Source organism: Myxocyprinus asiaticus, chromosome 13 (genome assembly GCF_019703515.2).
Source record: "Myxocyprinus asiaticus isolate MX2 ecotype Aquarium Trade chromosome 13, UBuf_Myxa_2, whole genome shotgun sequence".
Lineage (NCBI taxonomy): Eukaryota > Metazoa > Chordata > Actinopteri > Cypriniformes > Catostomidae > Myxocyprinus > Myxocyprinus asiaticus.
In genome coordinates this window covers 8,557,399-8,570,190 of record NC_059356.1, presented here as the reverse complement: position 1 = coordinate 8,570,190, position 12,792 = coordinate 8,557,399, and the positions used below count along the sequence as shown (strand labels likewise).

The 12,792-nt window shown below is 37.6% G+C and overlaps 1 protein-coding gene and 1 long non-coding RNA gene across 5 annotated transcripts in view; both read left to right on the top strand.

Moving 5' to 3' along the window:
- LOC127450356 (magnetosome-associated protein MamJ-like) overlaps positions 1 to 7,764 on the top strand; it is an 86,697-nt gene extending 78,933 nt beyond the window's left edge. The window contains exon 5 of one of the 4 annotated variants that reach the window (XM_051714417.1): positions 5,843 to 7,764. In XM_051714417.1, coding sequence (XP_051570377.1) covers positions 5,843 to 5,957 — 115 coding nt within the window. In that variant the 3' untranslated portion in view covers positions 5,958 to 7,764. Of the gene's footprint in view, positions 1 to 2,810; positions 5,760 to 5,842 lie in introns of those variants that run through there. The other 3 variants (XM_051714419.1, XM_051714418.1, XM_051714421.1) reach the window with 3 other exon arrangements.
- A 1,600-nt stretch (positions 7,765 to 9,364) lies between these two features.
- Positions 9,365 to 12,230, top strand: LOC127450434 (uncharacterized). Its single transcript, XR_007898981.1, has 3 exons — positions 9,365 to 9,538; positions 10,108 to 10,216; positions 11,934 to 12,230. It is a non-coding gene; the product is annotated as an uncharacterized LOC127450434 (long non-coding RNA).
- The last annotated feature ends 562 nt before the right edge of the window (positions 12,231 to 12,792 follow it).

The window sequence follows — 12,792 nt, the reverse complement described above, 5'->3', positions numbered from 1 at the left end:
CAAGAGTGAAAGTGTCCAATGAGAAGATGGTTACTGAGATTTATTACATTGCTCTCTGGAATACTCGATTCTGGTTGGTCAGTGGCACAATCCAGTGGTCAGATATTGCTCTGTAACAACCGCACATCCGGGGATTAAGACGTATCCGACTGTTCATCTGGGTACTGCGAGCCGTCTCTCCTGTTTCTCTGATCACTGTGTGATCTCTACAAGTAAGCTAATAAATAAAATCAACTCAAATCAATGTTTCATGCACATTTATTTATTTATTTGTCAAGTAGTCTTGTAATAGGCTGAATATCGAGGAGTCAGACAGTCATTTTCACAAACTAAACACCAACAGAACTCTGACGCAAACTGGAGGTTGACTCCAGCTGTTCAGCAATTTCATTCTTCTAAAGTTACATAATTTCAATGCAAATCAATATTTTATGTCCATGTATTTATTTATTTGGTTAGTAGCCGTGTAATAAGCGGGATAATGTACAGTCAGCTGGTTGTTATCGCGAAATAAACCCCTTCTGGGTGATACAAGACCCCTCCGTTTCATGTCGGGGTCCTGATCACCCTGTCAGGCTTTATTGTGCAATAACAACCAGCTGACTGTACATTATCCCTTACTAAGCGAGTAGTATTTAGCTGGTCATGTGACTCTAAAATGGCAGCCCCCATGAGGTCACCCCTGCCCCAAGTACAGTGCATTCGGAAAGTATTCACAGTGCTCCACTTTTTGTTACAGCCTTATTCCAAAATGGATTAATTATTTTCCTCAAAATTCTACAAACAATACCCCATAATGACAATGTGAAAGAAGTTTGTTTGAAATCTTTGCAAATTTATTAAAAATAAAAAAACGAAAAAAATCACATGTACATAAGTACTCACAGCCTTTGCCATGACACTCAAAATTGAGCTCAGGTGCATCCTGTTTCCACTGATCATCCTTGAGATGTTTCTACAACTTGATTGGAGTCCACCTGTGGTAAATTCAGTTGATTGGACATGATTTGGAAAGGCACACACTTGTCTATATAAGGTCCCACAGTTAACAGTGCATGTCAGAGCACAAACCAAGCCATGAAGTCCAAGGAATTGTCTGTAGACCTCCGAGACAGGATTGTATCGAGGCACAGATCTGGGGAAGGGTACAGAAAAATTTCTGCAGCATTGAAGGTCCCAATGAGCACAGTGGCCTCCATCATACGTAAATGGAAGAAGTTTGGAACCACCAGTACTCTTCCTAGAGCTGGCCGCCCGGCCAAACTGAGCGATTGGGGGAGAAGGGCCTTAGTCAGGGAGGTGACCAAGAACCCGATGGTCACTCTGGCAGAGCTCCAGCATTTCTCTGTGGAGAGAGGAGAAACTTCTAGAAGAACAACCAATCAGGCCTGTATGGTAGAGTGGCCAGACGGAAGCCACTCCTCAGTAAAAGGCACATGACAGCCCACCTGGAGTTTGCCAAAAGGCACCTGAAGGACTCTCAGACCATGAGAAACAAAGATTGAACTCTTTGGCCTGAATGGCAAGCGTCATGTCTGGAGGAAACCAGGCACCGCTCATCACCTGGCCAATACCATCCCTAGAGTGAAGCATGGTGGTGGCAGCATCATGCTGTGGGGATGTTTTTCAGCGGCAGGAACTGGGAGACTAGTCAGGATCGAAGGAAAGATGAATGCAGCAATGTACAGAGACATCCTTGATGAAAACCTGCTCCAGAGCGCTCTTGACCTCAGACTGGGGTGGAGGTTCATCTTCCAACAGTATAACGACCCTAAGCACACAGCCAAGATAACAAAGGAGTGGCTACGGGACAACTCTATGAATGTCCTTGAGTGGCCCAGCCAGAGCCCAGCCTTGAACCCGATTGAACATCTCTGGAGAGATCTGAAAATGGCTGTGCACCGACGCTCCCCATCCAACCTGATGGAGCTTGAGAGGTCCTGCAAAGAAGAATGGGAGAAACTGCCCAAAAATATGTGTGCCAAGCTTGTAGCATCATACTCAAAAAGACTTGAGGCTGTAATTGGTGCCAAAGGTGCTTCAACAAAGTATTGAGCAAAGGCTGTGAATACTTACGTACATGTGATTTGTTTTTATTTTTTTATTATTATTTTTTTTTAATTTATTTTAATAAATTTGCAAAGATTTCAAACAAACTTCTTTCACGTTGTCATTATGGGGTATTTTTTGTAGAATTTTGAGGAAAATAATGAATTTAATCCATTTTGGAATAAGGCTGTAACATAACAAAATGTGGAAAAAGTGAAGCACTGTGAATACTTTCCAGATGCACTGTAGAATAAAGCAGCTTTTATAAGGTTACTGATATGACTAGAGTCCTCATCTCATGTGAGTGCTCATGATTTTATACATATAAATTACTATTCATTTCTTTGAGTACACCTTTAATTGTTCTAAATTCAGGCTTTGTTTTCTTTATGCAGTTTTCTTTTTATTTATTTTTTTATTGATTTAGGGTTAAATATGCATTTTTTTATGCATGAGGGATGAGTCAAAATATTATTTGAGGCAACTGACAGTGTGTCACAGATGCTGTTTCTAAAGCTTAACTTGTATTGAACCTGGAACACTGCAGTTTGTGTTACTAGTAAGTGACTGATGTCTGTTTAATGTTAAATAATATGTAATTCTCTACACTGTGACAGTGTACATGTGCATGCATGCTTACATGTGAGTATGTGGAGTTGGGGACACTCTGCATGTAATTGGAGAAGTCCATTTGAAATGTTTACAGCCAGCAACATTGTGGTAGTACGGTACTGAATGTCTGTTTTCTTTTTTCCCCCCAGAGCTGCTGAGTAAGCAAAACTCGTGCGTGGAAAAAGTGTGCCCCCTAAAATCAACCTTGCAGAATGACTTCTATTGACTGTTTTGGAAATTTGTCATAATGAAAAAAAAAAAAAAAAAAAATCCAAAACCATTGCTCTTTTAGTCTCTTCAATGCTTTTATCTTTCTTGGTGTTCTGTACAGGCCACTTTACATTTCTGCCTGTGAATAGCATGCTTCATCAAGCAAACCACCAAAGAGCATCAAATTATAATTTAAAAACTTTTCTCTGTTTTTATTTTGGCTTTTTGTGTCATGTTTCATAGGTACTTTGAAACCTCTTTGGGAAAAACAAGGTTTTTAATCTGACATTATGGGCTTGATTTCAAGCTAGTTGTGAAGTTACAATCTCCCTTACATATATAGTTTTTAAGATTTGGAAACACTGTTGGAAAATGAAAGTGATGGGTATCAGTGAACCAGCAGTTTTCAGGATGTTTTTTGTCTGATTATGAAATATTATATGAAATGACAATCCCATTGTGCCTGTGTTGAGTGCCAGTGTGTCCCTAACTCAGCCAATCAGGATTCAGTCTGCAAGTTCTACCCATCATACACTTCTGAAATGCCATCACGCCCCCATGTGGACACTTAGAGCTATGACCATCACATGCTGATGGTGAAAAAAATGCAAACACACACTGTAGTCATATGTGTGCCATGAAATGTAGAAACAGTTTTTATTTTTTTGGTTGGTTATAATGTTGAAAAAAGGGTTAATAGATGAATCTCTTGAAAACATATCCAGGTGAAATTTTACCCCATAATCAGAGTAAATAAAATTTGCATTAATAAAATTAAGCCAATTTTTAAGATAATTAAGATTTATATTTAGCATTATAACATTATTTTAATGACAATTAAGCCAAATTTTTATTGCTGTTATGCATTTCCTGTAACCCTCATTAGATTCTCATTACTGAACTATTGTAATTTTACTGCAATAAAGTAACACAATTGATGTATATATACATCAATTGTGTAAATAAATTTTTGGGTGAACTGTTGCTTAAAATATATATACACACACACACACACTCACTGGGGGCCAAAGGTTTGGAATAATGTACATATTTTGCTCTTATGGAAAGAAATGGGTACTTTTATTCACCAAAGTGCCATTCAGCAGATCATAATGTATAGTCAGGACATTAATAACGTGAAAAAATACTATTACAATTTGAAAACAAAATCAAATGTTAAACTACTTCAAAGAGTTCTCATCAAAAAAATCCTCCACGTGCAGCAATGACAGCTTTGCAGATCCTTGGCATTCTAGCTGTCAGTTTGTCCAGATACTCAGGTGACATTTCACCCCACACTTCCTGTAGCACTTGCCATAGATGTGGCTGTCTTGTCGGGCACTTCTCACGCACCTTACAGTCTAGCTGATCCCACAAAAGCTCAATGGGGTTAAGATCCATAACACTCTTTTCCAATTATCTGTTGTCCAATGTCTGTGTTTCTTCGCCCACTCTAACCTTTTCTTTTTGTTTTTCTGTTTCAAAAGTGGCTTTTTCTTTGCAATTCTTCCCATAAGGCCTGCACCCCTGAGTCTTCTCTTTACTGTTGTACATGAAACTGGTGTTGAGCGGGTAGACTTCAATGAAGCTGTCAGCTGAGGACATGTGAGGCATCTATTTCTCAAACTGGAGACTCTGATGTACTTATCCTCTTGTTTAGTTGTACATCTGGCCTTCCACATCTCTTTCTGTCCTTGTTAGAGCCAGTTGTCCTTTGTCTTTGAAGACTGTAGTGTACACCTTTGTGTGAAATCTTCAGTTTTGTGGCAACTTCAAGCATTGTATAGCCTTCATTCCTCAAAACAATGATTGACTGATGAGTTTCTAGAGAAAGCAGTTTCTTTTTTGTCACTTTTGACCTAATATTGACCTTAAGACATGTCAGCATATTGTGGCAACTCAAAAACAAGCACACAGACAATGTTAAGCTTCATTTAACGAACCAAATAGCTTTCAGCTGTGTTTGATATAATGGCAAGTGATTTTCAAGTATCAAATTAGCAATTTAGCATGATTACTCAAGGATAAGGTGTTGGAGTGATGTCTGCTGGAAATGGGGCCTGTCTAGATTTGATCAAAAATGATTTTTTCAAATAGTGATGGTGCTGTTTTTTTACATCAGTAATGTCCTGACTATACTTTGTGATCAGTTGAACGCCACTTTAGTGAATTAAAGTACCAATTTCCTTCTGAAACAGCAAAATCTGTACATTATTCCAAACTTTTGGCCACCAGTGTATATATTTTAAGCAACAGTTCACCCTAAATTTGATTTACATGAGGGTCATTTACTCACCCTCATGTTGTTCCAAACTCATGTGACTTTCTTTAGTGGAAAATAAGAAAAGAAAATAATGCAGGTTTGGAATGACGTGAGGGTGTGTAAATGATGACAAAATTTTTATTTGAGGGTGAATTATTCCTTAAAATCAGCATACATTAAACACAGTACAAATGCTACCATGATGTAAACATGCTTTACTATTTAAATAGGATAAGTATAAATATTTCTATTTAGTAAGAAGTGTTTAGTAAGATTCATCCTAATGGCTTTTGTAATATCTTATCAATAAAGAGCCAGACTGTATAAACCTTTTGTCTGCAGCACTATTTCTTCTGACATACAGTAACATCAGGAACACCAAACAGAAATGATATGTGAAGCATAAAGATTTCAAATGTATTTTCTTCCAATGGATACCCTTTTTTTTTTTTTTAACTAAAGCGAAGTCTTGCTTTACAATTTTCTTTGTTGAATATTCTGTTTTACATGTCAGATTAAATAAAATAAAATAGGTGGCAAATGTTTCACTTTGACTTTAAACGTGAGATTGGCCTGTGTTTTGCCATTCCTTTTGTTAATGCTAGTGCCTCAAAAATGACAAACTTTCCCTCTTTAAGTCTAAAATGAGAATCCAGATAGTGGAGTGTGTTTGGTTTTATGGTATGGTGTTGTGTGTGTCTGTTGTAGGGTGCAGCAGGAACAATTGGCTGCAATCTTCAAGCTGCTCCGAGAGAACCAGGAGACATTTGGAGAGATGACAGAGGGTGACGTGGAGGAGCAACTCAAACTTTACTCGTTCTAGTCTTACTAACCCACCTCAGTTTCATGTAGGACAAAAAATGTTTTAAGTAACATGGGCATTTCACACTGCACTTCACACTGGTTTTCACATCCTCATGTCCTTCTTTATGTTTGGGGTCCCAGATACCCCAGTGCTTTACTGTATGTACATAATAATAATTCTAAATTGACTTCTTGTTTTCCCTTTCAAATTATCTTTACATGTACACTGAAAACCCTAATGAGTTGACTTTACTCAATTTATTGAGTAAACTTGTTCCATCAATTAAATTGAGTAATGGGATCTCCAAAACTTGTGTAATTAAGTTGACTTAACTTGGTGATCATCAATGAACTTAACTATTTAGGTTAATGTATCTAGATGCAATTAGACTTAACTCTGATTTGCTATTTAAATCTTGTTGTTTCTACTTAAGAATTTTAATTGAACTTACTCAAATTTAGATCATACAATAAAACAGTTCAATTAAAGAAGATTATATCCGATTCTAGGTCAATCATTTAGTAAACTTAAGTCTCCACAGAAGTGCATATATACTTGTTCTTCAGTTGTACATGCATAAGTAGAAGTGAAATGGAGTTAACAGGGTCCGACTTGACCAAAGGGGACACAGCTCACATTAATGGTGACATCACATGAAACAACTATTTACAACAAAACAGCATAAATAATACTACAGAAGAGCTAAAACCTCTATGAATTCTTAACTATGTTTAGATGCCCCTATAAGTTCCCTTTGACCAAGAAAACTGAATTTAATAATTCAAGTGCAAGGCTCAATTTTGTGCTCTGTTGTTTGAGTTATTAACACGAACAATCGTACTTTTACATTTTTACAAAAAATAAGTTCAAGGAACATAGATATTTGAGTCATGAGCCCAAAACTTGTAATTTCAAGTCATGTTTAATTCCAGTAATGACAACATTAGGGTTCGCAGTGTGCCTCTGCCTTAATCGAAACCAATTTGACACACAGTTATGTTCCTCTGTTTTATCACAAAGTAGTTGTGTGTACTGCAACAGTGTGTATACCAACTAGAAATTAATTCCTTGCACATTCTGTTTTATATCTGGGGTGGAACAAAACCCAGGATTATGTTGGCCCAAACATTTTAAGTGTGAAATGTCCATTAAAACAGTAAAGCAGGTTAAATATGATCACTGTGTCCAGTAAAACTCTTGATGTATGACACAAAGGTACTGTAGTGGTCAAATGACCATGTCAGCTGATTTTTTTTTTTTTTTACTCTCTTTTTCTAGTTTTTTTGTGTGTGTGTGTGTGTGTGTTTTTAGTGTATTTGTATTTTTGTGGTGATATGAATTAATGAATGCATTTACATGCACAGCAATACGCTGATAACTACCAAAAACCATCTTATTTTTATTTATTTTTTTAAATCAGACAACGCAAGAAAACCGCGTTTACGTGAGATTTTAAATAATCTGATTATTTTCTGCTTTTGTCATGCGCACAACACTTGCACACAGGTAAGAACACCAGTAAAGGTTTTAACATGCAAGGAGAAATTGAAAGTGCCAGTCTGTTTTTGCTTCAACCGTGATCGAACTTACTGCGATAAAGAAAAATCGATGACGACGTTGTCGGTTTATGAAGCATAATCGGTTTAAGACTCACTGTGGTGCATGTAAACACGCTCAATTATTAATTAAAAGAATAATTCAAATCTTTTATATAGAATGCAATTACATATTCAAAATATTTTACTGTTTCATAATTTCTGTTTCAGTGGTGTTTTGTTTTTGTATTTATGTCATGGAAAAAGTATAATAAAATAGAATTTGTAGGCTATATCCTGTGACCCACATTTTGTTCCCCCTTAAGTATGGATGTCAGTGTGTTTGTGGCATAAACAAACTAAACTACAACAACCAGAAAAAGCCTGTGTCTCAGTCAAGAGTTCAGTCACAAAGTTTTTGGGCATCTTCAATGTTTCTTGGTTGAAATATTAAAGTAATAGTTCACCCAAAACCCCATTTACTCACCCTCATGCCATCCCATATGTGTGAATTTCTTTCTTCTACAGAACACAAATGAAGATTTTTAGAAGAATATTTCAGCTCTGTAGTCCATACAATGTTAGTCAATGGTGACCTGAACTTGCAGCATATGTGTAAAGGAGCAATATGTAACGTTGACATCAAGCATTTAAAATGGGGACTGCAGTCCAAATTCAAAAAATTGGAGAGAGTTGTCTCCCCCGCCCCCTCAAACCCAGACTCGAAGCTCACGCGGTTTGCCAGGTTGAGGACACGCAACAGGAACAAGCAAACTGACAATGGCAAGCGATGAGCCTTACACTGCAATTTGATCAGCTAATGTATATGTTTGAAATGTTTTTATTATTTGTAAATTATAAAACAGCTCATGTGGATTTTTTATAACTCTGTCAATGTTAGCTAGATGTATTGTTGGCTTCCATGGCTGCAGCGCGTTGTGTTTACCTGCTACCCAGCAAACATGAGACATCTGCCAGGCATGTAGATCATGTCTATATTGCATCAGTCGGCCCAAGACCATATCTGTATGTCTGCACGACGTGCAAATCAGGTTCAGTATCTGGACATCTGTAGATATGATGTTCAACATTTGAACGTCTGGCTAGTTTTTTTGAACGTCTGTGGACGTGCAGGACAGGTGCAGAAAATCAACATATATATTCAGTTCAGAAGTTGCAATGTCAGTTGCAGTGAGTTGCCTGTCGTACAGCATAAAATTCATATTTCTGTTATTGTGAATTATTTGATGCTTTGTCAATTGCTCTTGATATGCTACAACAGGCAACCATACAACGCCATCTGAAATAATCATTAGCAAATGTGATAAACGTTTACTGCAGTTGCGTGTTTGTCCAATGTTGCCGTTTATAGCTGTCTATGGTGGACGCGTTTGCGCATGCACTGCTCAGGGTCTAGGTGGTGCATGACGCTAATGATGACGAGGCACGCCTGAGAAAAGCCGTTAATCCATTTCCGTGATTATTCATGTACATCAATTTAAAATACACCCTTTTTCATGTAATAACATGTTAAACTGAGTTTACTTTGAGTTTTGTTTCAAATAAGTCATTTATTGCCGAGAAATGTCGAGTTTTCTGAAGTTTCGATTTTTCCCATTAAATAGGGTGACCATATGTCCTCTTTTTCCCAGACATGTCCTCTTTTTTGGACCTTAAAAAAGCGTCCGGACGGGATTTCTAAATTTGCGAACATGTCCGGTATTTGGCTTTAGTTGTATTATGATGTGCATCTGGTCTAATACTTCATTGTGTGCGCGCGCATATTTGCATTGCTTTAACCCCTCTTTGTAAGTCCCGCCTTCTCGCACACCATTTGGTCGATTATAAAAGGTTTGCAGCAACTATTGGCCAAATTCCTGCCTGTCAATCTCTCCGCGAATGCTCGAAGTGCTGTTGTTCGGCATCAAACAGTTGCATGACAGCTGAGTGGAAACAATGCCCAAACGAAAGTGCAAATTTACAGAAGATTTTCTGCGAAGCATAAAGGGTCAGCAAAAGGTGAAAGTTCATCAGGTAAATTAACGGACTACCTTTTACGACCAGGTAAAATTGTTTTCACATTGCTTCATTTTCCATGGCCATTCAAAATAATAGTAATAGTAAATGAAGGTACACTCATAGCATAAAATATTTTATTTTAGTACATGGACATTCAAAAGAATGTTGGAAATGTGTATTTATTTATATATATTTATGTTATGCTAATAGAGTGTTTTTTTCACTGTATTAAAGTTTGCATTCATAGTAACACTGTTTTGAACCCTATTTATTATTACTATAAAAAGATGTCCTCTGTTTGGAAAACCAGAATATGGTCACCGTACCATTAAATTGAGTGTGATCAGCAATTTTCAAAATTATTTCACGTAAGTGAATGGGCCAAGATGGCGCCCGCTTATTAAGCGTTTATTTACTAGGTGTATTTTAGACTCAGTTTAGTTAATTAACCAACATTTAAAAGAGCAAACTCGAATCGAGCTAGATGAACACACCTAGTTAAGGTCAATTAAGTTAATGTAACGTGTATGAATTTGCTTATGGCATTTTAATTTAATTTGTATTTATTTTTTGTAAACCAACTTCAACCTGCTGTGGCAATTCTCAACCATAAGGGGGCGTATAGATGGCGCGTGAACTCTCAGCTCGCCCCTCCCCTCAGATGATGATGAGGTACACCTGAAAAAGCTGTGAACCCATCTACGTTTCTCCTGACTATTATATGTGTGTAAATCATTTTAAAATACACTCTTATTCATGTAATAACATGTTAAACTGTGTTTACTTTGAATTTTGGTTCAAGTAAGTCATTTATTGCAGAGTAATGTCGATTTTTTTTCTGTTAAATTGAATATGACTCAGCAATTTTAAAATTACACATGCGTCTGTCACATCATGTGACAGGAGAATAGCCATCTTATGCTTACAAGTTTGTTTGAATCGCTTCATATAAAGCATTCTCGTGTTTTGGACAACCTGGATCATCCACTTTTCCCACAGCAGCTAACTCTGTGACCTCTAATGTTTTTCAAATGTGTTTTAACCATAGAAATGCGTTTTTCACTACTGTAAAGTGGCAACATTGACAGATGTTTTCCATGCATGGTGAACAGATCCAACTAATCCCTACTCATGAGTAATCACACGTGTGAAAAAGGACACACTGAAACACGCAGCACATCAGACTTTAAATCGCGGCAAGCCATATAACGATTTCGATTAATCGTTCAGCCCTACTATCCACTATCATTTAATAAAAACTTACATCAAAACAATTGTGAACCAGCCTAGCTATCAAATACCTGATTGGAAATAGGTAAATAGGTTTCTTTTTGATTTCAGATTTCATTTCTTGACCAAATTAATTGACATCCACATGGAGGTCAGACACCTTGGCAGAAGTGGGCCTGCCCTTTGAGCCACCCGTATTAAGAGATTGGAGACCATGGAAGGTTTCCAAAGAGAGGAGCAACGCCTCAATTATAGCCAAGCTTTTGATACCCTGGTAGGATTTACAAGAAAGAGTCTGGAAGTAATGATAGTATTACACAGTATACAGTGCACTCTTTCCCCATGATTTTGGTTAATGGTTAAATGCATTGGTTGCTCCAGTGCGCTCATGGGGAACGAGTGCACTGTATACTGTGTTATGATTAGTATAGCAATGACCACCATTTAATATTCCTCTGGGTTATGTCAGTGAAAAATGTTTTGTCATGGACTTTTTCCAACAGGTGCTGCAAACATTTCAGTCTTTCCTCTGAAAACTTTACTCAGTGCAAAATGAGGCATGCATGATGAGTCACCCTATAGCTGTGTCTCAATTCAGGGGCTGCATCCTTTGAAGATTGCATTCCAAGACCGAATGTGTCACAGCGGCGCTGTCCCATTTCGAAGGCTCTTTCAAATGCAGCCTCGATATACGTCCTTCATTTCCCCGGCCGCGAAGGATCCACATTTCCACCACGACAATTAGGAATCATGATGTCAATGCCACAGAATGCTAAATCTGAAGTAGAATGATTGCCATCTGCAAAGTGGCTTGCAACGGCTGATGTAGGATCAGCACGGCGGATAGCACTTTTATGTTCATTATTTCTAAATCTAAGTTGTCTCCTTGTTTTTCCTACATACTGGATGCCACCTTTGGTACATGCAAGAAGCTAGACAACATTATTAAAACTGCTTGTTATAAATGTTTTAATTTTGTAATCTTGATCTCAAAGCTGGTTAAAGTAGGCACGACTTTTAAACATGGCTCAGACGGATAACAGTCTGAGCAGCGTGTCACAGTTAGGTTAGAGTACAGTTGGTAGAACAAAAACTGGGGAGATGGGATGTACAAGGGATTCAAACCTTGATATGTTTTCATACAAATATGTAGACGTGGTGTATGACTACAGGTTGCCTCTGCACTTTTTGACTTTTTCCACTCTTGCAGCTGCAGTAATGGCATGGGGCAAAGATGCAACCGAAGAGAGGATCAAACAACACGCTTCGGAGCACCTTAAGCATGCACCAGTGAGAAAGGGAGGCGGGGGGACACACTCAATGAACTTTAAATAATTTTTTTTTCTTTAAAATTGTGATAGACTTATGAGTTATTTGTTATTTCTGTTTAAAGTGATTGGTTTAATTGTTCTCTACTGCACTTTCACTTTTATTTTCCTGATTTTTGGAAAGAGTCTGTACAGTTGCTTTGCAACTACAAATGAAAATTGGAATTAAAGTGAGTTTTAATTGAGTGCAGCGTAAGACTGTTTATTTGGTCCAGAAGCAGTATAAATTATGTCTAAAATGAGTCTGCAGTTGACATTATAAGACGTTGAAAAGATGTCCACAATGACCCCATTTGAACTAATTTTTTACCTTGTAAAGAGGTCCTGTGGACGTCAACATTGGACGTTCAGATAAAAAGACGTCATAAAAACTTTCATTCTGGCTCCTCAGGGGACGTCTTTTGGACGTATTTATGCTCAGTTTCAAATCTGGCAACCCAGGGTGTCGAAATGCTATTGGAAATGGGATCACACAGTCCAAAACACAAACAAATTCCGGCCCGGAAGGGACATTTCACAGTAGAACATACTGGCTGTAGCATTGTTTTCAGAGAAGCCAGTATTTCAACTTAGCATGTTTCCTAAATCTCTGATAACATATTATGATCATTCGATGCTTTTGTACAGTAAATATATTACATATTGAACCTTTAAGTGTGTGTATGTGTGTGGACTAAAAGCGACGTCAAAGACTGCGTCAAATCCAGTTTGGACATTCTTATTATGCTACTATTTCAGAAT